Genomic DNA, 26014 nt, shown 5'->3' with positions numbered 1-26014 from the left:
TTTTTTTTTTTTTTTTTTTTTTTTTCTATGTCACTTAATTTGTTCGTTTCTACCATCTTTGTACTATGCCTGCCTTGATTTCTGTCCCCTCCCTGTCCCCACGGATAATCTGCATTACTCATTAAAGATGCCGTATCCCTGTTCTGAGCTGTCCTGGTCCCCATCACACAGCGTGCTCTCAGCTCCAGCCCTTGGAAGTGGCTTTCCCAAAGCTCCCTCCCCACGCTGCTCCACCACCACCAGCTCCCACGGCTCCTTTGGGATTTGGCAGGGCCAGGGACCAAATCCCACCCTCAGTCCCCCCCTGCAGCTCCAGCAGCAGGAGAAGGGTGCAGGAGGGTGGCAGCTCCGAGGAGGGGGGAGACCCTCACAGGAGATTTTGGGGGTGGGGAAGGAGGGAAAAGCCCTCCTCGACATTCACGTCCAGAGTTGTTGGATCCAGCCCGGACTCGTGGACTCAGCTTTGCTTTGCTTCTGTTTTAGCTGTTTCTCTGCTACCTTTTCAGCAGATTTCTTATTACACTGCACTGGATTGCTATATTTTTAACCAGAAATAAACTAAGGATTAGAGCATGTGCCAGTTAAATTCAGTTCTTTTCCTTACATGGTCTGATTCCCTCCTGTCGCAGTTTTGCTTCCTCTTCTCCTTCCTTTCCCTTTCCAGGCACAGGGCTATGGGTGGACAGGGGAAAGGATAATTTTGAAATTCCATTTTCCACAGTAACTGTCCATCATCTTCCCACCTCTTCCTTTTTTTGTGCTGTTTTGGATTTTCCTTTTGGGTCCTTAGTCATCATTTTTTTTTTCCCCTCCTTCTTGCTGCACACTTGAAATGAACCAAAAAAACGACATATTGGGATTGCAGCCTTGGGAATTCACCCCTGGGCTTTGGAATTCTGCTTTCACTCTTTGGAAAGACTCTCGAGGACTTTTTCTTTTTTTTTGGTGCATTCGAGTGCAGGACACAAAAGTCCTGTCAGGAGCAGGTTCAACAGAAGCCTGCAGACACAGATATTTAGATATCTGTAAAACAGCACCAAAAGGCCTCTTGCTATCCATCAAATAAAAGCACTGGTGATTTCCTGACTGGATTTTTCCCACTGGTGCCTGCCTAATTATTCCTGCTCTCACCCCTGGACCAGCACAAATCCAACTCTCTCTTCCACTCAGTCAAGCTGAGTTTTGCTCAGTAGGAAAGACAACCACAGACTAATATTAATTGGCTCCCAATCCACCTGGTCCAAAATAATGATTCCTTTGTTAATCCTGGGAAGTTGAGCAATTTGTCTTAGTCCTGGGCTTTTCACATTTACCCAAGGCCAGAAATATTTCTCAGAAGTAGCCCAGAGAGAGAGGTAATTCAGTGGATTTCCCTGTCTTATGAGCCTGGCTCCTGCAGATCTACCTAAGGCCCACTAAAATGCCCATCCAGGTGGGCCATAAATCCATGGAAATTATCCAGCCCTGCTGCTTTATGTCCAGGCTGGCAGCTCCACTCGGGTAGCTGAAGGTTTGGATCATTTTTTTTAGGCTGCACTGGAATTTTTATGTTCTGACAGCACGAGGAGGGGCTGGCACAGCAGAGCCATTGGAGAGGGGGAATTTGGGAAGGGAGATTTGGATCCCAGCTGTGTGAGAGGGGCTGGTCCAGCACTGCATCCTTGGGAAAAGCGAGGAGGAAGGAACACAAACCCCCTGTGCCACGTCAGCTGCTCCCCAGCCCAGCTGGTGTCTGGGTTGTTGTACCCAAGACCCAGATTCCAGCAGTCTCCAGAGCCTGAGCTCCCAGAGATGCCGAGCTGTGGCAGCATCCCTGCCAGGAAAACACATCCAGACTGCATCAGAGGGGGAGGAGCGACAGGAGGAACAGGGTGGGATCCACGGTGAAGGGATTAATTGAGACCTGAGGACTAATTACACACGGCAGCTTTGGCACGTCAAGGGAGGAGGGAAAGCAGGGATTTTTTGGAAGCTGTCACAGAGGGCTGTGCCAGGGCAGGACAGAGCAGGGATGGGATGGGATCTCCTGAGCTGGGGGTGAGCGGTTTGCACGGAACAGAATCCTGACTGTGGCAGCTTTTCCTGGTTTAGGGAACAGCTCAGCTCTTTGCCCAGCTCCTGAATGATTCCAGCAGCTGTAGGATCATTCAGTCATGGAATGGGTTGGGTGGGAAGGGATCTTAAAGCTCATCCCATCCCACCCCTGCCATGGCAGGGACACCTCCCACTATCCCAGGCTGCTCCAAGCCTCCTTCTCTGGCCTTGGACATTTCCAGGGATCCAGGGGCAGCCACAGCTGCTCTGGGCACCTGTGCCAGGGCCTGCCCACCCTCCCAGGGAGTGGCAAATCCCCCAAAACTTTGCACAGAAAGGTGTGAACTCACCCAAGTGAGAGGACAACAGGGTGACTGAACAAGCTCGAGGGGTTCCTTCCTGGATGAACAAGAAATGCCGTTTTCACCTTTCCCACATCACCAATAAATGCTTCGTTTTCTCCTCTCCCAGGTTATTGATAAATGGTTTCTTTTCACCTCCCACCTGTTATTTCGTGGGGAAGGTCCCTCCCTGTCAGACATGTTTTTATCTCACCAATTAAAGCTCCCTGTCAGCTCTATTTCATCTTCCTTCTGTCCTGATTAGCCCGGCAGATCCCAGCCCTGTTCTCTGGAGAGCTGCATCCCTGGGGATGAGCCAGAGCAATACCCAGGGCACCTGGAACTCCCTGCACAAGGACAGCCAGTCCTGGTGGCACCTCCAGCCATCCCTGGTTGCTGCAGCACACACTTGGATCCCATCTGCTGTCCCCAAGGCACTGCACAAGGGATGCCTTGAGGAGAGGGGCTGGAAAAACAAATCCTCGGATCAGCCCACTCCTTCCTGGCCTCAGTGGGGTCTGCAGGTGGACATTTCACAGGTCATGAAGAGGCACTGGGCCACCAGGGAGAGAAACCAGGGAGTTTCCACAAAGGCAAAATTACAGCGAGCACAGAGAAGGTTTCTGTGAGTGCATCTCACAGGTAAGGCAGGAAAGGATTCCCAGGTTTCTCCAGGCATCTCAGAGCTGCTGGTGCACTTTGCAGTGCCTGCAGATCTCACAGCAGGAACTGCAATCCCTCTTCCACACCAGGAGGAAAACAAGAACAAAAGCTGGGATTTACTGAGCAAAACAAGATGATATAACCAAGTCAGTTTATTGTAGGAACCCCTGGAGAACATCCTGGCCCCAGTCAGGAATTTGGGACCAGTGAACCATTGTCACGTGCAGTTTGTCTGGACAGACCCCAAACAGCAAAGTCAGTGCTGCAAGGCCCAACCTCAGCAGAACAAGTGCTTGGACAGCAATCCTGTTCCTCAGGAGCCTCCCACAGCATTCCCAGGAGTAAGAGCAGATCCAGAGCATCCACCCAGGACGGCCAGCCCAGAGCTGGGAAAGGCTGGAGGCCAGGATGGACATCAGGCTGAGCTCAGCAGGGCTGACCACTGCTCCCAGCACTTTCCTTCACTGCTGGAGCAGCCTCAGGACGTCTGGATGGGATCTTCATAGAAAGTCTTGGCCATGGCATGAGCCACCTTGAGCACCTTCTTGTCCTTGGCCTCGGGGCCCATGTGGCTGCGGGCCAGCCTGAGCCAGTACTGCTCTGTCCTGGCCACGTACTGGGCCTGGTCCTCCCCAGGCTGCACTGCTGGGTGCTGCTGCTCCCCTGGGCAAAGAGAGGGACACAGAGAGGTCACACACAGCTCACAGGGCCAGCCAGCCCACGTGGGGCTGAATGCAACAGCCTGAAAACCTACCAGCAACCAGGAAAATTTCTCTTTTATTCCGAGGGCAATGTATGAGGACAGCTGCTTCTGCTGGAAAACTCACCTGGAGTTTTCAGGAGAAACCTGGAGAGTTTCCAGGCTCTCAGCAGAACCAGGCACTGCACTAAACCCCACTTCAGGTCAGTATGGAGACACCATTATAATTACCTTCCTCATCTTCACTCTCCTCTTCAGAGCTCTCTTCTTCTTCCTCCCCTCCCTCTGCACCCTCCACATCATCCTCCTCCTCTTCATCTGACTCTGACTCCTCCAGCCATTCCTGAGTTTCTTGGATGAGAAAGGAAAGGGGAGAGAGGTACAAAGAGAGAATTAAGGTACAAAGAGACAACCCTGGGTAAAGCCCACACGCTCTGCAGGACCCAAGCCCTTCACTGCCCTCACACAGAGGGGACAGGCAGGAGCACCCCTGTTCCTTGGAGGAGTGGACAGGCCTGGAACAGCAGGATTCCCAGGGTGGCCACCACGACCCTGTTTTCACCTCTTGGATTGGGAACTCACAAGGCAGAGCTGACTCTCCAGTGACCCCAAAGCTCTGGGCACGCTGCATTACCACACATCCCCAAGCTTTTCCCTATCCAGGGAAAACCTCCACTCTAACTCCCCTGAGGAAGCCCCAGAGTTGATTTTTCCCCAGTGTTTCTGCCCTGAAGGCACAGGGAGAGCTCCCAGCAGCAGAGCTTACTTGGATCCATCTCCAGCAGCACCTTCCACTGCTCCATCCTGTGCAGGTCGATGCTGTGCAGGTCACTGAGGGTCACCAGGCGGTCTCCCACCTCGAACATGCCCCCGTACACGTAGAGGACCCCGTGCTTCACTGCCACCATGGCACTGGAGCGTGGGCACGGCTCCACAGCCTGGCCCAGGGCTCCACCTTCCTCTTCCTCCTCTTCCTCCTCTGAGCCAGACCTGTCCTTGTCTTCTGCAGCTCCAGGGATCACCTGCTTGATGGTCATGACGGTGCCATCTTCTGCCACCACCTCCTTGACGATCTCCAGGGGCCCCTGGGGAGGTGGCAGCTGCAGCTCCTCCTCTCCAGCAGCCTCTGCCCCAGCCTGTCTGCCACGCCTGCGCTTCCTCTTCTCTGATTTTGGGCCCTGAGAACAGGAATTGAAGGAGATTTTGTGGGAATTGCACGCACCTAAAAGCAGTTCATGTAAACAGCACGGATGCTGCTGGAGGGAAGGAACAGTTCCTGGTTTTCATCACAATTTAAAGTCTCAGGTGATCAGTGTGATTCCTCCTACAGCATGAGCTTCTCCCAGCCTGGAACAGTGAAGATCCTGGAGAATCCAGGGCGTGGAATTGCTGCCTCTGCTAAGAGAGGAGCAGCTCCTGCTCCCAGGTGCCACAAACACACAGAGGCCACTGTTCTGTGACAAGGGAAAGTATCCCAGGATTTCCTGAAATCACAATTGCTGGGTGCGAAATTACAGCCCTTTACCAGGCAGCACTCCAGGTCTTGGAAGAACTCTGTGAAAGAGCTGGAAAACAATCAGTTTGGGAAGGCTGAAGCAACCAGCTGAGTGCCTGTTTGCTTGTTATTATGGGATTGACTTCTCCATTTGGAGAAAAAAGCCAGGAAGGGGCAGGGGGAAGGAGAAGTTGAACCAGGTTTGCACCTCTCTTGGCCTGTGAGAGTGATTCAAACATAATCAAAGAGCTGAGCTGACTTCTGAAGCTCTTGGAGGCAAGGTTAATATTTCATCTCTTCTGATAGCTCATCAGCACCGGGGAGAAGAGGGAGGGGTTTGATCCCAAAATCTTTTCCCAGCAGCTTTGAGTGAATTCCCCTCATGTCAGATTCATCTGGCCCTGGAGAAGGCTTTCAGCAAAACACCAGAAATATGCTTTCAAGCTGCTTTGCTTCATTTTGCATTCCACAATAAATGGGGCAGCCTGATTCCTGGAAGAGAGGGATTGCTCAGGTGCACCCTGAGCTACCAGAAATACACAACACCTTCAAAGAGAGAAAAATCCTTGCTCCATCCCTGCAAGTGTGCAAGGCCAGCTTGGAATGACCTGTGTTCATGCAAAGGGGTGGAATGAGAGAATCTTTAGGGTCCCTTCCCACCCAAACAATCTGTGAAATCTCCAAGAGGCCAAACCAGACCAAAAGGATGTGCCAGATGATGAAATTATTGTATTTAAGCCCAGACCTTGAGCTGTGCAGGGAACCAGCGGTTCTTCCCGATGTCATAGAAATAAATGTCATTAAAGAAGTTCCCTTCAATGCTCTCCTCATCCTCCTCATCGTGCACTCCCCCAAAAAGGAGGCAGCGGTTGTTGGGAGCAGCAGCCACGGAAAAGCCGGACCTGGGAGTGGGTTTCACTCCAGAGGGGCTGAGCCGACTCCAGCTCCACCTGTCTGGGATGGAGAGAACAAATGTGAGCATCAGCAGAGGAGAATCCTGCTTGCTTTGTGTGTTCCAAAGCCTCTCAGAATTCCAGCCCCATTTGGGATATTCTCATGGCATCTCATCTCAGTATTTTCAGAGCTTTCTGGAGCAAGGAGACCCTTGGAAGTGTCTGACCTTTACTGGAGGGTGGAGTTCAGACAAGGCCTGATCAGATGGAGCCTTCAAGCACCAAGAAAGGTCCCTCAGTTATCCCATGGAGCCCTCCCACCTTCCATCAGCTCCCTCCACCTCTTCTGCCACCTTACCCCCAAAAATAAACACAGCTCATCCCCAATGGCCACAGCCAGGCTTTAAAAGAGGGCTCAGCAGCAGGACAGGACTTGTGCTCTATCCCTCTGCTTTTCTCCAATCCCTTCTACTCTGACTTGAGAGCAAATCCCTGAGATGCAGGCTGGGAGAAGCACTGCCAGGCCCTGTGCTTCCGAAGGAACTGCAATTCCAACAAGATAAAACTATAAATAGGAATAATGCAAACAGGGCCTGGAATCCAGACAGTGCTGGTGACCAAGCCTCCTCCCCAAATCCCATCCCAGACAGTGAGGTCTGGAGAAATCAATCGCAATTTTAACGTTTTAGAAATTCAGCTCCAAGAAAATTGTCCCATTGCCTGAGTCAAGGAGAAAATCTCCTCAGGAAAATGATGGAATTCCTATTCCAATCAAAGATAACCAAAGCCCCACAATGGATCAATCTGTTCCAGGAGGATTGTACCCCATGGAGTGAGCCCAACGTGGAGCAGGGAAAGAGCTGAGTGATCTCTCCCTGTCCTTATCTCAATCCATGAGTCTCCCATTGGATTTTCTCTCCCTACTCCAGCTGAGGAGGGAGGGATGGATCAGCTTTAGCAGGTACCTGGCATCCACCCAGGAACACCCCACCACAGGAGAATTCTGCAATCCCAAAGATTTTCTGTTGTGGAACAGGAAAGCAGTGATCAAAATGTCCCAGAAACAGGAACATGGAAATGTTGTTTTAATTCCCTCCCACAGACAAACCAAAAAAAAAAAGAAAAAACCTCTAAAATCTCTTTTCCTGGATTTCTTCCTGAGCCAACACCGGGTCACAGAGGTTATCACTCAGAGGGGAATTTGGTTCCAGGTTTTTTGGTGTGTTATCCCAAGGAAGGGAGAGGATTTGCATTCCCAGGGCTGCAGTGCTCACCTTCCTCCTTGCCTGCCCCTTCAGCCTTCAGCAGGAACATATCTGTGTGCAGGATGCCTTTGTCCACATCTTTCTTGATCCTCTGCAGGGAAAGGAAACACAGGGATGCTCAGGGAAACAGCTCCAGTGGCCAAATCATAGAGGGGATCCAACTGCAAATGCAAACCCTGGGACTGGGCAAGGAGAGGCCACTCTGGAGCATCAGCAGCTCCAAACCATGGGATTCAAAGCAGAGATCCTCCCTGTGATGTGCCAGAATTCCTGCCTGTGGCAGCAGGAGGGGCCCTCCAGGCTGCAGCACGGATTTCTGGGGATTTGTGGCTGGATGGAGACTATGGGATGCACCCAGAACAAAATAAATTGTCACAGAAGATTAAAACCAACTGGTTTGCAAACAAAGGAAGGATGGGCAGCACAGAGGAAACAGAAGAGCCAAGGGCCTGCCTTTTACTCAGCCCCAGACAGGAGCAGGTGCTCTCAAAGGGCTGATTGAACTCCTGTAAAAGGAGATTCCCATCCCCAAAGTGGGACATGACAACTCTCCAGGGCTTGCAAGGCCCTCAGGGGCTCTGCCCTGGATGCTGAGCAGAAGCTCTGGTCTGTAATGACCTCACGTGGCCCCTGTGACCAGCCCAGGCTGTGGGTCCTGTCACCACCTGAGCCAGCAGAGGTGACAGCTCTGTCCCCCTGCAGCTGGCAGCTCTGCCATGTGGGGTCCCACACAGCCCTGAGCAACAGGTTCATCCTCCTGAACACAAGCAGAAACCCCACTCCTACCCCTACAAAAGGCAACAGCAAGGCAGCAGCAAGAACAGGGTGAAAGCTCAGCAGAAGCAATTCAATGCCTGACTTTCAGTGTGATTTCCCTGTTCCTTTCCCTGGAAGCCCTGGATTTCAGTGCTCATGGCAACAGCAGCATTCCAAGGCAGCTCTGTGCCACACCACCGTAGGAGGTGTGTTAATAATGTCATTATCCACCCATCCTTCGTGCACAGCTCCTGCTTCCTTGTAATTCCCTTCCTCCTGGGGCCATGGCACTGCTGGGATGAGGAAATCTGCACCCAGCAGTGCATCCCAGCAGTGGATCCCAGGGTTCAGCCCTCAGGAAGATGAGCTGTATGGAAACTACAGGATGCAGGAATTCTGGCACCCAGAGGAGAGAAATAAATTGTCACAGGGGATTAAAACCAACTGGGGCCAGCCCTGAGAGTGAGAGTCCTGCTGCACACCTGTGCCTGGCACGTTTGTTGGTGCTGGGCTTCACAATTCCTGGGAATGCTGGTTCAATTCTTAGGGAGAAGAGAGGGAAGTGTGTTCCAGGCATTGCACATCTCCACCCAGGTGAAGTGTGAGGAGCACAGCACCGCAGGAGAGGCAAGAAAGCAAACACAGAGAAGAGCAGCTGGCTCCACAACCATCCAAGCTGTGTGGAAAAACCACATTCCTTTCTCCTGAAAAGCTCCCTGTAGTAAACACACTGCGTGTGCAACATGACAAAGCTCCCTGGGCTCAGAAAACCCCGATGAGGTGGAGTGGGAGTCAGTTTTTGTTGTCACAGACACTTCCAGCTGCTGGAGAGATCCATCCCCTGCCAGCCAGGACAAGTCAGCCCTGAGCAAATCATTCTCTCACTCACAAGAGGTTGCTGCTCCTCTGTGCTTTGAAGTTCCAGGTGTTTGTTTTCCTGCACAAAACTGGCTGGGATAAGCACTGTGGTTTGCACATGCAGGGACAGTGGGGAGGAACAAGAAATTTACAGGTATCAGCTGAAAATTCCAACTGTGCTGACAGACTGCAAAGAAACTGAGGCACGGAGAGCTTGAGAAGTGGAATCAGGATTCTCCACGTGCTAAAATTGTCTGATAGGAGATCAACAGCATTCAAAAACATCCAAATAGCAAAAGTGTATATCAAAAATATCCAAACAGCAGGCTGAGCTACAGAGGGAACCAGTCCCACCAAACCTTACAATTCAGGCACCTCCACTTCTCCCAGCAGAATCCACTTCAGCTTTGCAACAACTGCCACTAAAAAAAACCCAAAACAACACCAAGATCCCCACACCCCAGCCAGCATCCCCAAGCCCTGCCCACGTGTAACTCCAGCCCTCCCCTGGCCTGTAGGCTGCACCTGCAAGGTGGAGCAGCAGCAGCTCCAGCCCCTCTGTTGCCTAGCAATGGAGAGGCCTCGATGCTTCCCACAGCCCGAAATGCAGCTCGCTGCAGCAAGCCCCATCCCCAGCACAGGAAAGGGCTGAGGACATCTTTAGTATCAGCAGGAGAGTAGGTCTGAGCTCCTTTGGGCATTCTGAGGTCTGTTCTAGGCAGAGCGGGCACCCACAACATCCCCTTCCATAGGAGATCACAGAAATTGTCTTTATCATCTCCAGGCTGCTGGTGAAACAGGAGCAGAGACATCATTGTGCTGAGAATCCTGCTTTTTAGAATATCAGGCACCAGCATCTCAAGGCAGTCACACCCAGGGTTGGAAAGTTGCTTTTTCACCATCTGCAGCCTGGTTTGCTCAGGAAAATCCAGTGGCTGGCACATCTGGGAAGCAAAGCTCTGCATGCAAGTCCTGGAGTGCCTCAGACAAGTCACTCCATCTTTTCTGCCTCTATTTCCCCAGCCAGGAAAGAGACTTTTTAACCCAGGTCCCATGAAGGCAATTCAGCCTTGGACTGTCATGTTAATGAGAAGAGACTTTCCACATCACTTCTGCAAATTCAGGAATCAAAACTCTGTTTCTGCCTTCCCTGCCCACCACAGGACAGCAGCCCTGGCATGTCACCACCCTCCCCCAGCAATGTGACAGCCAAAGTATATCCCTATTCACAAAGAAGAGCTATTATGATTTTCCTCCCCTCTTCCCTTCAAAATTTCCCATCACATGTGTGACTTAGTCCTGCCTCTCCTCCAAATACTCTGTATTTGATGAATGGTGCTTTACTTGGATATCTGCCATGTTTCAGATGTAAAAATGTCTTCATACACCCCAAAATATCTTCATAAACCCCAAAATGTCTTCACAGCACCCCTGACTGGAGTATCTGCCCCTGTAACGGGAGACAAGGAGTGAGTCCTCTCCTGTAGCTGCCCAACTCCAATTAAGTATTGTTTTCTCCATGTCTACCTTCTCCCAAGAGTATCCCAGGCAAACACATTTTCTTCACTTCAAAGCAAACCCAGACTCAGCTCCACAATCAGCTCTAAGTGAGGACAGAATGAGAATTAAATAGCCACACATTAACAGAATTGGGTCTCTCCTAGAGGGGCCATATCCTGCTGAATTTAATTTTCAGGAGCATGCTGAAGGCTGCAGAGACAATTCTGGCCAGAGCTTTGGTCAGTTTGTGCTACAAAAGCAGAGCCTGGCAGGAATGGCCCAGAGAGAAGCACACAGAGCTCTCTACATGACAAAGGAAGGAGATTTTTAACATCTGTTAAAAATGTCTTGTTTTAATGGAATGTCTGCTTTGCTTTAATGGAGTGTCTGTTCTAAAGGAAAACCTGTTTTCCAAGCTGCAGAGGCCTGGTCCCAGCTCTCATCCTTGCCCAAGGAGCAGGGCTGAGGGCAGTTTTGCATTCCCCCCATCCCCTCTCCTTCATTTTTACCAGCTCACACCAACCCAGAGCAGCAGTGGAACAGAACCAACTGCAAACACGTGTGACTTTTCTATTTCCAGGGGGCACTTGGAGCCCAGCTGCTTCCAGGAGAGCCCCACACCTAGCACAGAATGTAGGCTGCTGCTTCCTCCCCACCCTCAGCAGCGAGGACACAGGACAGGGAAGAGGACAAAGCCCTTTCAGGTGGAAAAGGCTCTGTGTCCTTACTGCTGTTGAATCCAACACACATCTGATGAGGCAGAGCCCGAAGCTCAGGCCCTGAGGAGGCACAAATGCTTCTAAATATACAGAGAGACCAACTCCCTTCTCTCCCCTCTCCCTGCTTTGTTCATTTATTCCCCTCAGAAGAACAAGGCGTTCTCCTCCCCTGCTGCCTTTCCACGGGAGCAGCAGGATCCAGGGCCTCTGCCTGCATCCCCAACATGAAAAGCTTTTGCAGGAGCCTTCTGCTCAATGAAACCCTTCCTTCCTGCTGCCCAGCATGGACACAGGGATACCTGCTCAGTGTGGAATGTGCTCTCTGGTATAAATTCCTGGGATTAACGGAGCAAGGAGCAGAGCTGGGGGAGCCTGGTGCTTGTCAAAAGTCATTTTTGGCTTACTGAGTTTGCTCCCTCACCTCTGCCACTGATGGCACAAAATAAAAGTCTCCTGGCAACTGCTGCTTTTAACCTGCAAGTGCTGAAGCACAAAGGAATACCTGAGAATGCTTTAAGTTGCCAAAAAAATGTCATTTCTCCCAGCTGCTTATTCCTCCCTCAGTGATATCAATTCTTTCTGTTGGATTAGAACAGCAGGGAAAATAGAGAAATCATCTGAACCAAGATTAGCCCCTCAGTCAGCAGAACTGCATGAAAAAAGGCAGAATTAGAAGATGCCTGTTTTGGTTCCCAGCCCGTGGACAACACCTGACTTAGCACAAAGTGTCCCTCCCCTACCTGCTTGGAGTAGCCTCCATAGATGATGATGTTGCCCTCAGGGGTGGGAGTCATTTGACAGCCAGATCTTGGAGCAGGCCCCATCCCTGCAGGAGCCAGCTTGCTCCAGGTGAAGGAGTCCAGGTTGAAGGTGTACACATCGTTGTAGTAGATGAAATCTCTGCAGAGAGCACATGGGCACAGCACATTTTGTGATGTGGACACTCAGGGCAGGATAAAACAGCACCTCAGAGCTCTACTCACAGCCCCCATTGGAGAAGGTGTTTCTACAAGATGAGGATCTGACAAGATTCAGAGGCCAAAAGTGCTGGACTGAGCTTTGGCTACAAGCATGGGAACCTGCTTCAGTGCTAAAATGATTTTTCCCACACCTGAAGACTTTAAATCAAGATCCTTTGTATTTCTAACACAAAGATCTAGTTCAGTCACCATCCTGCTGAGGATAACCCTGCCATTAACACCCAGATTTCTGTTACTGGTGAAATGTTGTTGCCTTTTTTAAGGAGGACTCAAACTCCCAGCCATGCCAGCAACCCACCTTGCACTCTCATGGAAACCTCCAAAGATGATCAGCTGCCTTTTGCACACAACCATCCGATGTCCACTTCGTCCAGAGGGCCCTCCTGGTGCCCTGAAACACAAAGAAATTCCATTTATCAGCAGCATCCCCTGGCCTGGTAATGCATCAGGCCATTTCTGATGAAGTCATTGGCAGCTGAGCTGGTTGAGCTCTGCCTTAAGTTTTAGCTTTCATATTTTTCATATTCTGCCCTGCCCAGGTGTGTGGTTTTGAGCTTCATATTCAGTGTCAGTGAGCTCTCTTCACAGAGCAGCCAGACAAAACAATTCCTTTTCCAGCTTGGTACCAAGGACAATCGTTACAAGTTTCAGGCCCAAGAGCAGAAACAACGCTGGGCAGAAGAGAGAGAACAGGATGGGACTGCAGAACCTGGAGCTGTAATTGGACAATTAACCCCAACATGCAGATGGACCAAAACCTATAAAAATGTGAGGCCAATTGTCCATTTCATGACCATTTTTAGGTCCATCCTGGGTGCAGGCCTGGCCAGGCTCTTGTACTGTCCAAGGTGTGTCCTTTAGGGCCTTTCAATAAATCCCTGCTTTATCCTGAGCTCTGTGCAGCCTCTGCTCCAGCTCAGCCCTCTCCAGGCATCAAGCCTCTCCTGGCAATGGGAACCATTGGGAATGTGGTTGCCTCAATCCATGACTGCTTTTCTCCAGGACAGGATGGGTGCTCCTCCTGGAACTCCTGGGACTGCAGCACAGGCAGTTTTATTCCTAGAGATAAACCACCCTAACAGCACCCAAAGTCTTTTCAGTGATGACTCAGGAGCTGATTCTTCTCCTTCGGGAGAGTTTAATGAACAGCACTTCACAATTGCCGGGAAGACACTCCAAACTGAGATGTTTTCTCCAAGCACCAAGAGACAAAGCCTGGCTCTGACATCCCTCAGCGTCTCAGGAAGTCTCACAACACCTTCACTCATCCACCTGCAGTTTGGGTATGACACCAAACCAGTGAAAACACTTCATGAGTTACCCAGATTTCCCCAAGAACAAAGGCACTGCAGCAAAACAAGTTCATCATCCTACTGAAGGAGGGCAGGGATAGATGGGTTGCTGGGAAGGAATTCTTCCTGGCACAGGTGCCCAGAGAAGCTGTGGCTGGATCCCTGGATCCCTGGAAGTGTCCAAGGCCAGGCTGGATGGGGCTTGGAGCAACCTGGATGGTGGAAGTGTCCCTGATCATGGAAGGGAAGGAATGGGATGGGATTTAAGATCCCTTCCAGCCCAAACTATTCCATGACTCTGACTCACTCTATGATCCTACACACTCAAAAGCAGCCACACATTCCTGTTCTGCTCTTCCAAGCTTTCCTGACCTTTCAGTTAAATGTGCTGCTTCCATTTCCAGAAACAAGCAACACTCCCTCCATCTGTCCCATCCAAAAGGCTCCTGAGGAGCTGGGCAGCTGGACACCATTCCAGCATGGATTCACCTCCCTTCCTTCACGTTCACCCACGGCATCACACGAGACACAACACAAACAACTCCAACAACGCCAGCTTTAGGCCAAAGAGGGTTTGCTGTGTGTGTTCTCTGCCCCCATGGATGAATCCATCCTGTTTTCCCTCGCTGAGGAGTCCCCCAAAGTTCCCAGCTGGCACCACTGAGCCCAGCAAGACTCCTCCAATAGGCAGCATTAAGGTGTGGAAGTGATTGCACAATCGGGGCCTAAATAAATAAAAGTTGAAGAAACAGCAGCAAGACCTAAAGCCACAAACCCCCGGCCACACTTGGAGTGACAGCAGGGAGCTGGGAATGTGGTGATGGATTTCTGTGGAGAGAGAAAATGAGGGTCCTTATTCACCATGGAAAATGACAACCTCACCCTGGTGATAATGAGAAACTCCACCAGAACAGCAGCGTTTGGGGAAGACTGAATTAATATTGATTGCTTGGACTCCTAACAGAGAGGAGGTTTTTCCAAGTATTTACTGGATCTTTAAGTATCACCCTGCAGAACAGCACCTCTGGTATTAATTTCATCAAGACCTGAAATCATTATTTTCTCTTGCTGTAACTCCTGTGTCATTACTTCAGAAGATGGCACTTTTTAAATCATATTTTTATTTTTTTTTAAGGAGAGGATGAATTAAAACCCAACTTGAGCACTAAAATCCTGTTCTCAGAGAGTATCTAGTGCCTTGTTTCTCAAGCAGGTTTCCTCTGAGTTCAAAATCAATAAAAGTTTATTCACTGATGTGTTTTAATAAAGCTCCACCAATGTAGATTTAACTCCAAGGCACAAATGGCAGAGTCAGGCAGGACTGGCAGTGATGCAGAACCTCATTCCCACTCCAGGAGGATCTTCCTGTAACTTGTTTCCCCAACACAAACTCTTCTCTTTCACCTGTTTCAGTGCTCCTGGTCCCAAAGAAACATTTTGGGAATGGTTTCCCAGACTTTGTGATTAATGCTCTATTTCATGGGGTTGACACCAGAAAGCAGACGTGGGAGGGAGCTGTAAATTCTCCAGACTTCTTTTAAAAATAGATGAAAAAGTCTGGCTAAGGACTGGCTCTACACATGTACAGCATGAGGCTGATCTGAGCTGCTCCATAAGGAATTTTCTTTTTCCTGTGGAGTTACTCTGGGACTTGTAGTAACAAACCAGAGCTGAATTCAGCCCCCAGATTCATGAATTACTTGTCCCAGTGGCTACAGGCTGCAGGAGTTGCCTCTTCATCCTCAGGATGCCCAGGTAAAGCTTGAGAATGCTCAATAATAATAAAAATGGGGATGAAGAGAACATCCCATCACAGGGACACTTGAGGACAGAGCACTTTTATCCTGCACAGGAAGCTGAACTCAGGATTTGTGTTGTTTTTCACCTTTCCCTGGGAATGTCCTAGTGTTGGGGTCAGTGGCACACACAGATCCTGTCCCCTCATGTCTCAGGTGGAAGTACAGAAGGGAAAAGACAACAGGGCCCAAAATCCTCAATTCCAACCCCTCGCAAAATCAATCCACAGTTGTACCCCTGACCTACCAAAGAACAAACTCATTTCTGGGCTGACAATCTACTTGATTTACACCAAAACACCCTTTTCTTTGAGCACCTTCTACCTGCTGTGGCAGGACCTGATTTTTTTGGTGAGCAAGGAGAGGCATCCATCAGACCCAGACCTGCGCTGGACCATCCTCCACTGCAGAGACTGCTCCGGTTAAACACACACTGGTGAAACTGGGAAATTCATAGCACAACATCCCACCAAATCCTACAGGAAGTATCACCAGCATTCCAGAATTTCAGTGAAGGGAGCTCCAGAGGAGGAATGTGGCGATCCCCAAGCACAAGCCCCAAGGATGCTCCCTGTCTCTCCCTGAGGGAGTGCACGGGGCCACAGGGAGCTGAGTGGGAATGTTCTCTCCAGGAAGGAATGAGGCAATTAGGTTAAAATATTGCTGCTCCAAGGCAGGGTAACCAACAGTTCATGGACTGAGGAAACCTCGTGCATCACACACAAGATAAGGTGGCTGCACTAAGTCAAAGTCAGCTGCTGGCACGGCTTCTAAGGGGCTGGGATTTGCTGTGTTTGGATCATCTTTGTGCATGCAAAATGCAAGGAAACACAGCTAAATCTTGCTAAATTTAGCAACTTTTAACTCTGTCAGGCAGCCTGGCACCACTGTGCTCTGTGCTAGGAGAAAATAGAGCTGCACTTTCCCAGCACAAGGAAGTTTTCACTGTCAGTCAAGGTTTCCAGTTGTTTCAGAATTCAACAATGTTTCAGAATTCGGGGTCACAAGTGTTTCAGAATCAAGCCCCCCACAGCACCAGGATGGTTTGTGGCAGGAATTGTAGGCCAGGAAGGACAACATCATCGTCTGGAATCTGAACTGTGGGGCTGGATAAACTAGAATTTCATGTTTAGATCACAGCAGGGTCATCTTGCACAAACCAACACAACAAACCCACCTGCAACGGGGCACTCGTGATCCTTCCCATGGGAACAGAAACAGAAATGTTGCCGCTCTTGTCCAGACATTTCTTCATGAATAATTAATTTTATTACTTTATTATTTGCACTAAAATGACATTTTCTAAACCCCACACTAGTCTGTCACCTGGCATTTATTCAGGTAACACCAGCAGCACACTGGATAAATGGAATTATTCCCTGGGTTGTGTGAAGGCTCTTGGCACCAGGGATTGTTCCCTACCACGATCCCAACAAATGGGAAATGCTGAAGGAAATGAAGAGCAGCAGGTGTAATGTTCAGAGTTTTAAAAGAAGCAGGAAAAAATCCCTGCACTGCTCATCCCAAACTTCCCTCAGCTACTGGGCAAGGAGAGGCAGACACAGGTCACAGACCCCACAGTCTCTAGCAGGGTGAAAAGGGATCAGCCTGGACAGATTTGGTGTTCCCACCTGAAGGAAGACCAAGGGGGTCCTAAGTGATCAAAAGCTGCTGCTTATCTCAGTGCCCTTGGAGGGTGATCTGCAGCTCCAGCCCATCCAAAGCTGTGTTCAGAGTACAAGACAATCCCAAAGTCCAGGAGGAAGCCAATGCCAAACTCAGATCCAAAGCCAATCTCCTGCCTCTCAGCCCACTGGATGTCACCAGAACTCTCCTCTCATGCAAATACAAACATGAGCAGCCAAAGTAAGGAGCCAAAGGTTAAAGAAACATCAACAGAGGACTTTGGGCCAGATCCACTGAAAATATTTACACTTTCACTCCTGTCAAAAACTTCTGGCACCTGTTTCCTTTGACAGGCCTGAGTTACTGGCTTGTTTATCCCAAAGAATCTCAAGGTAGCAAATGCCAGCTCCCAGGAGTGAAGTTGTGTAGGTACAAACTGGCTTCTCCAGTCGTGTTAAAATCAGGAGATCCTTGCACTGGTCTTGCAGAGCCCCCACTGGAGGAGCCCAGGAAAACACAGCACCAGTTTTGGACATCTGGACCTGCCAGGGTTGGGAACAGAGATCTGTTCATGATACTCTTCCCCTCAGATAAGCAACACCAACCCACACCCCAAAAATCAGGTATGAGATAAACCACCTTTTGTCTCAACATACTTAGAACACATCTCTCATTCCCACTTCTTTCTGCAGATGTCTTCTCCACCCTTTGGAGCACGGGCACCTCTGCATTTAAGGGAAAGCTGGGAAATGACAACACTGGACCAGGAATCAAACTTGGATCACACTGGCACAGCTCCTCATGAGACCAAAGAGTCACTGAACACCAGGATCTCAGGGATCACCGAGATCCAAATTTCTTGGCAAAAGTATGCTCCAGACATGAGGGCATGTTGATCTTACTTACTTGATCTGCTCCCAGGTCCTGGTGGCCAAATGCAGGACCCAGAGATCTTTGTAGTGGTAGAACTGCTCCCCGTTGGGAGAGGCAAATTCCCCCCCGAAGATCCAGAGCTGCCCCCCAGCCGTGGGCACCACAGCTGCCTGCAGGACAAGGAAGAGCTGGATCAGAGCAGGGTTCCAAAGCAGGCACAGAACTTCCCCAGTCAAACATCCAAATCCCAGGGAACAGGGATTTCCCACAGATCCTGAAGGATCCTGCTGATCCTTCATCTCTCTGGGGCTGAAGGAAGGAGAACTTGGATTAAAAGGTGCTCAGTGTTTAGCACACCTTCCCTAGAGCAAGGGAAAGCTGGCCTAGGAGCTGGGCCCTTCCCACCTCCTGTGGGAAGTTCAAAGTTTCCTAGGAAACATCTTGGGATTAATGTAACAAAAATTATTCAACTCTCTCTGTTCAGAACCAAACTAACAACAGAAAGAAAACAAACAAACAAACAAAAAAAGAACCCAAACAAAGAAGGAAATGTGCAGTATTTGGACTGTTACTTAAAATTTTCTGTGTTAGGACCAAGGAAGAAAGAAGGAAATGCTGTGGCTGTGCAAATTTCAGTTTGTGTTTTCTCCAGGGTACCCATCACAGCTCAACACTGGGATAATGATCTCTTTCCTCACAAGGCTTCATTCCTTGCCTGTCTCTCCCATCAAAAAAAAAAAGATTTTTAGTCCCACACAGGACCATGCCCTACCATAAACCAGCCCAAACATGAAATGATTAAATAAGAAAATCCAGGGTGTGCTTTCAGGCAGGATGTGTGGGAACATGAAGTTACCTAAACAAAGGAGATGTGAGCCTGAATTCCACGGGCAGCCAGTGCTTAGAACCTTAAAGGGAGGGTTTATGCAACAGCCTGCTCATACTTGTGGGTGACCTTTCCAAGAGCTGGCTTGAAATTCATGACAAAACCAAACCTTTTCCTTGAACAGCTGCCAACACCTGCCCATAGCTCCTCTCACCTCAATTCCAACAGTGGATTGTGTGTCAGAGACCAGGGATGACAAATAAAACTCAAAACATGCACCTGGCACCCACAGACACACTTCTGTTTAACCCTGAGCTATGCTATGTTAAATAGAAAGCCACAAGGAAGGCAAAGCAGTCAGCTCAAGAGGATGAACTGCCTCCTGTGAAACCATAAAATTAATTATCAGACAGAGAACACTGCTGAAGCAGGACTGCTCAGTTGATCGCTGTAATCCAGCTGCAGCTCCTGAGCTGCTTCCTTTGGATTGAGCTGCTCGACAGCCACCTGCTGGCTACTGGCAAGTGGCCTCTGAAACCAAGTTCTATTTTAAACAACACAAAGTAGCCCAGAAATCAAGTCAGAATCTTTAAATTCAAGGATACAGAGCTGGGAGCAAGACTGGCACTTAGTAACATAACAAAGGGATGTGAACCTAATTGGGATGTTGGATCTTCCCAGGGAGCTTTGGGGTGGGTAGGAAAAGGACATTCACATCTTGTATGTCAGCTTTGGGAAGGCACCAGTCACCCACTGGCTGCAGCAGGTAAGAAAATCTATCAGCTGGTGAGGGAAAAAGATCTGCAAAAAATACAAGTCTTTGATCCAGGTTCTACTGTGCAGGTGTTCACATGAAGTAAACAAACCCAAATCCTTCATCCTCACAAGCAGCCAGCAACCTGGATTTGCAGAGGTGGAGAGGAGCCCAAGTGCTCCCTGCTGGCAGCAGTGGCAGTGTCTGGGATGTTCATGGATGTAGGGCTGTGGCCACAAAAGGAACAATGGGCTTGGGTCAAATTCCAGTAAGAAAATTCTGGGATTATGGATTTGAGCTGGTCTTTGTATAGTGCAGCAAAGAAAATTAATTTCTAAAGGATCTCTCCTCTGGCTCTGCTTGAGCCCTACCAAATCAACAGATACAAGCCCAAATCTCCACTCCACACTGAACACTGCCAGAGGACACCCAGTGACCAGAGCACCTTGGACAGGGCCAAGCAGAAAGGTGAAGTGACACTGCTGGCAGCTCATTTTGAGGAGAACAAAAAGAGGCAATAAACCCTCAGGAGGTGAAAAAATTCAAACCCTCCTCCCAAATCATCTTTAGAACAATTCCAGCTGCTGCTCTGGCAGCCAGAGCTTTACCTGGTGAGCACAACGCCTCGGGGGTGGGTTGGGGATGTCCAGTTTGGTCCAGCTGTTCTTCCTGATGTGGTAAATGTACAGATCATTGTACAGGTAGGTCTGTGAGACAGGGAGAGGAAAGAGCAGCTCAGCTCAGCTCTGCATGGGGGGACGTGGGGTGAAAATTGCAAAGCACAACCTCCTCAGTGGGCAGGGAAGGAGCACAACGAGCTCCTGCACTGCACTGAGAGGCAGCAACTCTTCCACTGGGCTGGAATTTCCCAAACCCTTGGTGACAGACTGAGAAACGAGGATTTAAAAAGCTGGAGCTTAACACAGATGTTCAGGTTAAAGCTGCCCAACTCCAGAGCAAAGGACAGCTCCAGGTGGTAAAAAAAGCAGAATTAGTTCAGTTCATCACACTGGGTAACTCTGAGGTGGCCAAACATCACTGCCAGGCTGGAGTTTTCCAGAGCAGTTTGTCTCCAGGAGCACAACATCCACTTGCAACCTGCAGAAATTCAGGAAAATGAGTGTTCCTGAGTGCAATAATTTGCTGCTGCTCCCATCTTTGCCAGCAGCAAAGGTGCAGAAATACCTTGTTTTGAGAAGTGCAAGAGATTCTTCACTAGTTATCCCAAATGGGGGGCAGATGTGGCTACAATTAAGTCTGGAGAAATTATGAAGCCCTGAAATATTGATGCTGAGACAATCACTCTGACTCCTTAATGGGTTCCAGCGTGTCTCCTTCCTGCCAACTGCTCAGCCATGAGACAGAGCCATGGCAGAATTAAAAGGCTATTTTGCTCTCATTCAGGGACAAATACATATTTTATGACTCTGCCTTGAATTTCCCTTCAAATGAGACCCGTGCAAATTACAGGAAAAGGAGGGAGGGGGGAGATAAAGTAGAAGAAAATGAAGTATACATTACTTTTTGGCCATTGAAATATTCACCTCCAAAAAGGATCAGCTCATCTCTCTCAGGGTGAGCACAGAGGGAGCAGTTCAGCCTGAAAGAAAAAAAGAGGATGGAAAGAAAAAAATGATGTGCAAGTCCTTAAACCTCTGAACTTTGGAGCTTTTAACTCAGGCACCAGCACCTCTGCCCTCCAGCCACAAAGGTCTCCCTATCATCTGCCAAATTACCCTGCTGTGATGTTCACCCCAAGGCTAAAAACTTCTCCAAAGAAATTAATTCCTTCCAAAACTTCCAGCAAGATGAATTGGGCACTGTCTGAGAGGCTCTCCTATTTCAGGAGCACACATTACTCTGTGATTTAACTCCCCCTTTGACGTGAGCTCCTGAATTTTAATGCTGGGGTGGCAGGAACAAAAATTACTTTTATGAGGGCACAGAACTCTGGGCTGTCTCCTCTCCATTTATCTGTGTCTTTGTTCTGCACTTGCTGCTGGTCACTGCTCTCCTGAATACCCCAAGTTTGTGAACCCCACTTAGCAAAGTGCTTTTTACCTCATGACACATCCTTTTGCCTCTGAATTCCCTTCAGCCCTCTAGTTCAAAACTTCCTCTTCACTTTTATTTTCCCTCAAAGCCCTGAAATCTAACCCTGCTTTGGCTCTTCTGTGCTGATGGGGTAGTTAAAAAGTGGATTTTGATACCCAAAAAAAGGCTTTTGGTCTCTTTTTAACCATGAATTCAGTATTCCAGGACTCCAGAGATCAGCTATACCTTCCACACTTGGGAAATAACTTTACATAAATAAATGCCATTAAAAGCACCCCCAACTGCTCTACAAGTGGCAGCCAAAGCCTCACACAAGCTCTCACCTGGGTGAGGGGGGTGGGCAGGAGGACTCAATTACTTGAGTCTTTTTAGCATCCGAAATCTGGAATTCTGCTATCAGGGCTTCAAGATCCTCCTGGAAAGAAAAAGCCAGACATGAGCAGAAGCACACATGAAACCAGCAGTCACTCCCACCATTTCCCTTCCTTGAAAAAAAACTGCTCAAAGACAACTGGAAACTCTTTTATCTCCAGAGAAACCCCATGTATGTTTATTCCCTTTCAACTTCACTCAATTAAATCCAAAATCTGACCCTCCCAAACTGCTGACAGACCAAGGGCAGAAGCAGAATTGCAGCAATGGGAGGTTCTGAGCCAAGGTCTCTCCTACAACCCCACTGCTCATCTCCTCCCTCCAGGTCACTTTTCTGAAGGTGTGCTCCAAGCAGAGACTTCCAAAGCCTGGGAATTTTGCCTCTGCAGCATGGAACCAGCTCTCCCTGCAGCCAGGAGAAGTCTTCAGGGGTACTTTCCATGTCTTTAAGATTTGAATTAGGCTATTAACACCACGTTTTTACCAGGCAAAAGTCACTGTTTTGAGGCTTAAACAAAAGCAGCCCCTCTAGGAGTGCCAGAAACAAAGATTCTCGTTTGCTTTTAAGATCAGAAGGATGAAGGGGATGGGAAGCAAGAAGGAGCCTTAAATTGTGCTTTCCTCTTCTTCTTTTACACCTGCTGTCACACACAAGGGATGAGGAGGGGATTTAAGCAAGATTCTGCTAAGAAACAGTGAACGAGTGACTTTAAATCTCACCCAGTCCCACGTTCCACTATCCCATCTTGCTCCAAGCCCCATCCAACCTGGTCTGGAGCACTTTGGACAACGCTCTCAGGCACAGGGTGGGATTGTTGTGGAATCTTCCAAAGCCTGTATAATCCATGCATGTCCCTTCCAGCCCATTATATCCTACAGTTCCCTGATCCACGCTTTCCCTGGGCGGCCCAGGTTCCCTTTGGATTCGCTCCTTTGCTCCCAGCCCTGTCCTCAAGCTTGTCCCTGTCCCCAGAGCGGCCCCGCGCGTCACCTCCTCCTGCTTGGCTCTGCGGGACACCTTCTTCTCCATCTTCGCCAGCGTCTTCTCGGCGCCTTTCCCCTTCTTGTCGCGTTTCCCCTTCTTCCCCATGGCGGCGGGGCCGGGATACGTCGGGATTCCAGCGGGATCACAGCGGGACGGGCTCGGGATACGCCGGGATCACAGCGCGATCACAGCGGGATGGGGCCGGGATAGCCCGGGAGCACAGCGGGATAGCCCGGGAGCACAGCGGGATCACACCGGGATCACGCCGGGATAGTCCGGGATTCCAGCGGGATCACACCGGGATCACGCCGGGATAGCCCGGGATTCCAGCGGGATCACACCGGGATCACGCCGGGATAGCCCGGGATTCCAGCGGGATCACACCGGGATCACAGTGGGATAGTCCGGGATTCCAGCGGGATCACACCGGGATCACGCCGGGCCGGGATACCCCGGAAAGCCCCGGGATGGGGCCGCTCCTCGTGCCGGGCGGCAGCGCCCCCTGCCGGCCCGGAAGACTGATGGCGGGCCCCCCCCGCGCTGAGGGAGCTCCGCGGGCCGCGGCCGCTCCGAGCCGGTGTCAGGAGCCCCGCGGGGCCGGGGAGAGGGGTTAATGCAGCCCCGCATCCCGGCCGGCACCGACCGCACTGCCCCGGCATGGCTCGGACACTCTGGGGTTGATGCCGGCCCCGAGGAGAACGAGGAGCCCACAAAATGGCCCCCTCCCCTCACACAAAATGGCCCCCCCTCAGGGGAGGGGAGGCGAGGACGTGTCTCGGGAGGAGGGTCAGGCTCCGTTCACGGGTGCCCAGGGACAGGACAAACAGCCATGGCCATAAACTAAAGCACAAGTTCCACCTCAGCGTGAGGGTGGCAGAGCCCTGGCTCAGCTGCCCAGGGAGGTTATGAATTCTCCCCCTCTGAAGCCATTCCAAGCCCCCCTGGATGCCTTCCTGTGTCACCTGCTCCAGGTGGCCCTGCCTTGGGCTGGATGATTTCCCTTCCAACCCTAAATATTCCATGATTCTGTGATTAGGAGGAATTTCTCCACAGAAAGGGTGATTAAAGCTTGGCAGGGGCTGCCCAGGGGAGATTTGGAATGCCCATCCCTGGAGGTGTCCAAGGAGGGCCTGGACGTGGCACTCAGTGCTCTGGGGATCAGTCACAAGTTGGATTTGATGATCCTCGAGCTCTTTCCCAACCTCAGTGATCCTGGGATTCTGCAATTCCATCACCTGAGATGTGAGCCAGGCCCGGGGAGGCAGAAATAAAGTAATATTAATAAATAAAATTAAACCACAGCAAGAATTCCCCAGGGATTGGGGCACTGTGCAAGTGTTTTCATTTCCAGCTGCAGACCTTTGGGAATGGGGCTTATCCAGGCCACTCTCCAAATCCTGAGTTGTTAGAGAGCCAAAAGAAGTACAGGCACTGTCAGGCAATGCCAAGCAGCTGCTTTTTCCCTCAGTGGTGGAGAAGGAATAATGATGATTTACGTGGTATTTCACGCAGATGCTGAGTCCAGGGAAAAATTCCTGGGAAAACACCTACTTTGGACACCTAAGGGTGTAAATAGGGGTTGAAATGCATCTTTAAGCTGTGAGTTCATCCCACTGTGGATCAAAATTGCCACTATGATTGTTTCTTGCAGAGCAGAAGGAATAAAATCATTCTATTTTTCACCAAATTCCAAAAACACCCCTCATTTCACCACCCCAAACCAGCGAGGATCTCCACTAAGGTACAGTTTCAACACCCACTGAGTTGTCCCAAGCATCCAGCACGTGCTATAGCATTGCAGGATGGATCCTTTGCTGTGAACATCCACCTACTCTTGAACCTGGGATCACGGAAAAAACACTGCCCTGGAGCACGGAGGGAAGAGCTGGGAAAGTTATTTTGAGGTTGCAGACAATGCCCATCATGAGCAGCACTTTGTTTTTCTGTTTGTTCTGAAAACATTGTGCTTCCAGCTCAAGCTGCAGCGTGTCCGTGTTTATGTGCAGGAAGGGGAACAGAAACTACAGGAATGGGACAATTGCAATTCCCAGATGTGGGAGCTCTGCCGAGTTCCCTGGCGCTGCAAACGGGCTCGGAAGTTTCCCTGCTGCTCCTTGGGTTTCAACCTCAAAAAGACATCAGTGTGTGAAAACACGTCCCCTCCTGGTGTCTACAGGTCAACAATTCCTTTGGGTCCAGAGCTTCCAGCACTTTTTAAGGAGGCTTTGAAATGACAAAGCTGTATTTTTAAGAAATTACCCCTCAAAGTCTTCACCTGCTGAGGGAGTGAGAAGTTTTTCACCTCCTATATACCCAGCTCTGCTCACCCTTTTTGGTGCTTCACCATTCCTGGTTATTTCCATAAGTTCAGAGATTCTCCGAGCTCAGATTGCTTTCTCACCCCTTTATTTTCCGTGTTTCTGGTGGAGTTTGGGACGTGTGGGGTCATTTGGAGCTGGCTCCCACGTGAGGCAGGATATATTGCTGGTGTGAGTTCTGTGATCTCTTGAACTCCCCAGTCCGGCTTCTCACGGGGGATGTGAGAAAGGAGGACGGGGAGACAACCAAAGCTCTGTGCTGCACTTTGAAAATCCAAAGCACAACAGGAGCGTGAAACAGGGCAGGAATTCCTCGGGGAGTTCAGCCCTGCTCCACTATTGAGGAGCTGCTGTGTCCACAATGGTGACTTCAGGGATGAGTCTTCCTCAGAAGGATGATAAAGATGACACTAAAGACCTGAGAGCACCAACATGCCCTAAAACATCAGTTTAAAACTCCAACACTGACTTAGGTGAGCTCTTTCCACAAGCTCCCCATCAACCAGGATGGGAAAGACCACTCCACATTCCCACAGTCTCACCAACATCTGCACACAGCTGGCAGACAGCTGTGGCTCCAAGCTGGGGCACACACACACACAGAGCTCCCACGCACAGACGTCCCCCACTCATTTCTGTTGTGTCTCAGGTTTGGTTCCTGCTTTGTTTGGAGGAACATAAGCTGCACTTTGGCTGTGTTTGCACATTTCGTGCTCTGAAGTCGTCCTGTGCTGTTGTCTCTGGCAGCCCCTCTCCAGCTCTGACCTATACAAAGCCCACGTGGTTCGACTTTGTTATTTTTTTATAGTCTGGAATATGCTCATTCAACAGGATGGTAAATCCAGCTGTATCAGCAAAGTAAAGAATAACAGGCATGAAAGCCTCAGAAAAGGCTCAAAAGCTTTTTCCCACA

General features: G+C 49.9%; 1 protein-coding gene and 1 long non-coding RNA gene across 2 annotated transcripts in view; both read right to left on the bottom strand.

Moving 5' to 3' along the window:
- LOC117244991 overlaps positions 1–700 on the bottom strand; it is a 1056-nt gene extending 356 nt beyond the window's left edge. The window contains exon 1 of the long non-coding RNA XR_004499054.1: positions 605–700. This is a non-coding gene — a long non-coding RNA (uncharacterized LOC117244991). The remainder of the gene's footprint in view (positions 1–604) is intronic.
- Positions 701–3172: 2472 nt separating this feature from the next.
- KLHDC4 (kelch domain containing 4) lies at positions 3173–23253 on the bottom strand. The gene is made up of 12 exons (XM_019008040.2): positions 22790–23253; positions 21750–21841; positions 20893–20971; positions 19980–20078; positions 17825–17961; positions 12503–12595; positions 11965–12124; positions 7401–7482; positions 5979–6187; positions 4505–4916; positions 3970–4089; positions 3173–3701 (listed from the first exon to the last, which is right to left on the bottom strand). Exons 1-12 carry the CDS (start codon positions 22886–22888, stop codon positions 3517–3519), a joined length of 1767 nt encoding a protein of 588 aa, XP_018863585.1. The 5' UTR covers positions 22889–23253; the 3' UTR covers positions 3173–3516.
- Positions 23254–26014: the final 2761 nt, after the last annotated feature.

The sequence above is a fragment of the Parus major genome, chromosome 11 (genome assembly GCF_001522545.3).
Source record: "Parus major isolate Abel chromosome 11, Parus_major1.1, whole genome shotgun sequence".
NCBI lineage: Eukaryota > Metazoa > Chordata > Aves > Passeriformes > Paridae > Parus > Parus major.
This window is presented reverse-complemented; position numbering and strand designations above follow the sequence as displayed.